The sequence below is a fragment of the Cryptomeria japonica genome, chromosome 10, assembly GCF_030272615.1.
Source record: "Cryptomeria japonica chromosome 10, Sugi_1.0, whole genome shotgun sequence".
NCBI lineage: Eukaryota > Viridiplantae > Streptophyta > Pinopsida > Cupressales > Cupressaceae > Cryptomeria > Cryptomeria japonica.
In genome coordinates, this window is record NC_081414.1 from 465,443,479 (window position 1) to 465,446,016 (window position 2,538).

The 2,538-nt window shown below is 49.2% G+C and overlaps 1 protein-coding gene across 1 annotated transcript; it reads right to left on the reverse strand.

Annotated features, from left to right (window-relative positions):
* Positions 1-1,866: 1,866 nt before the first annotated feature.
* LOC131063364 (uncharacterized) lies at positions 1,867-2,319 on the reverse strand. Its single transcript, XM_057997151.1, has one exon. The coding sequence runs from the start codon at positions 2,317-2,319 to the stop codon at positions 1,867-1,869; it is 453 nt and encodes a 150-aa protein (XP_057853134.1).
* Positions 2,320-2,538: the final 219 nt, after the last annotated feature.

Sequence of the window (2,538 nt, forward strand, 5' to 3'; positions counted from 1 at the left end):
TGGAGAGCGCCTGCTTCCATCATTACCTCCTGCATATAACCTAGCACACCCGACACATCTTGTTGAACTGAGGCCACCCCAGAGTCGGTCCCTGCTGTGGTCTCGACCCGCGGTGGTGTCATAGCTATCGTCACCCAAGGCTGCCCAAAGCTAGGAACTGGCATCGTGGTGACTACGCTCACTGTCCCGAATGACCGTGGCACCGCCAACTGGCAAGTCTCTGGTAAGCGTGTTGGTGTAAAGTGGACCTGAACCTGCGATGCTAAAACAAACCCTTCTGTACCGGTCGATTCCACCACCTCCTCTTCAGGCAACTGGTCACCTCCTCTTCCTGCCAACCGAAAGCTCCCTCTGCTCACCTGGGAGGTGTCTGCGGATTCTTCCCTGCCGCTATCCGCATCCTCCACTGCATCGGACTCTTCTGTGTTGGACTCCGTGTCTGACATGGCGGGCTTCTTCCTTTTTGTGCCCAGATGTGCCTCTGCGCCATGTGCCAAGACGTCCAAGTGCAACCAATAGAATATGGGCGGCTGGTCCGGTGCAACATGACCCTGTGGCTCTAATGGCTGTGAGCCTTGGGTGATCTGTGTGCGGATTACATCGAGAAATAACCCAATGGCATGATGCGGCATGTAAAATTTTTTGTACTGCAGGGTTATGAACTCGTCCATTCTATCTACCAGTAGTGATGCCCAGTCATACACCACCCCGTTGTGCAGCCCATTCATCAACACTATTTGTGCAATAGCTATGTCATACGTGCGGTTGGCACTTGTAAGGTGACTCTTCACTACGGACAACAGGCATCGCCATACTCCCTTAGCCAAAAATGTTTTCTTGACCCCCCCTACTCTTGCCTGTACTTTTGAGGCTATCTTTTTCTCCCTGCGTGAGGTTATCCCTCAACATCAACTGTAGCAAGGTGGCACGGTTTTTTGGAGTAATTTTCTGCGAAGTGTCTATTTTTTTCCCTTTCAACCCCGGTATGCCAAACACCCTGCTGAACTCGCCTGTCGTGAATGAAATAGTTATCCGCTGGTGTTGATAGTCAAATACAGACTGGTGGCGATGTCTGTCATAGCTGCTAATCATGGCACGCAAAACCACCTCAAAATCTTTTATGTAGAAAACTGGCATTTGGACAGCCCAGTGTACTTGCCTGGCGAAGATTTTTCTTTATTGGGTCATCATGCGGTGTCTTCGCCCACTAGTTTCTACAGTCTATTCCATTCAGACCTTCAAACACAATATTATCTGCTGTTACCTCATCCTTGTCCTTTGTCGACTAGGTTTTTGGGTGATGCTTCCTGCTTTTCTGACTGCTGCTCATCCCGAGGCTGCCTGCAATACGCACACCAGATGGCAAAACTCGCTTGCCTGTGTCTGCACTTGATTCTGAAGTTTTTTGCCCTCCTTGTAACTTGTCTTCTAACGGCTGTAACCATTTTCTCCAATCCGCCTCGTTCCTGTTTGTGTCCATTGATCCCCGATTAATTCCCTTGATCTCCCTTTATAGGGTTTTTTAACCTTCTTGCACGTGCTGCCCTTCCTTCCAGATGTCAAGTACGGTGTACGGCTGGCGTGCTGTGTACTTGGCGTGCGGTGTATTGCGTGCAATCTCCTTCCTCCGCGATTTTACCTTGGCTTGTAATCTCCTCCTGCGGCAATGTTTTCATATTTATTTGTTGGCCTCTTTGATGCTGCGTGCGGTAATATAGCCACCGCATGGTGGACCCATGGTGCCACCTGTGTGGCCCCCACCGTACGACGAGTGCCACCGTACGGTATCTTCGTCGTACGTGCTTTTTTCTTTTTTCTCTTTTTTTTTCCCCTGGCCATACGACCGTATGTTTTGTTTTGTTTTGTTTAATCATTATTTCTGCTGGAGGGTTCGAGATCGGTCGTCCGTCTCTGTTCGTGGTACTGTTTTAATTTTGACCCATTGACAACATCTGGTATCTCCTTCCCGTCGAGCGTCCATAACTTAATCGCCCTATTGGCATTGACCTCGCATACCTTGAAGGGGCCTAGCCATCGTACTTTAAATTTTCTGGGTTTGATTTCGTTCCTCCCATTGAATTTTAACACTAATTGCCACGGAGTAAACTTCATTCGTCGAAGATGCTTGTTGTGCCAAACCTTTCGTCTTTGCTGGGCTGCCTCTGTGGCCCATTGTGCCATCATTCTTTTTTCGTCCAGCTTGCTTAAGGCATACAATCTCTCCCTCAGGCTCTCCATATCCCCGAGCCTGTTTTCCACTGCAATGCGAAGGCTTGGCACCATGAATTCCGCTGGCACCACAGCTTCCCGCTCGTACATGAGTTGGAACGGAGTCTGGCCAGTGGTTACCTTGTAGGTTGTGCGGTAGGCCCACAAGACTGAAGGTAACCTTTCTTCCTAGTCCTCTCCCTCAACACCGCACGACTTGTAAATTATGTCCACGAGAATCTTGTTGGTAGTCTCGGTTTGCCCATTGGCTCGCGGGTAATAGGGGCTAGACAATGAATGGAAAATCTTGAATTTTGTAGTAAGGAGTTT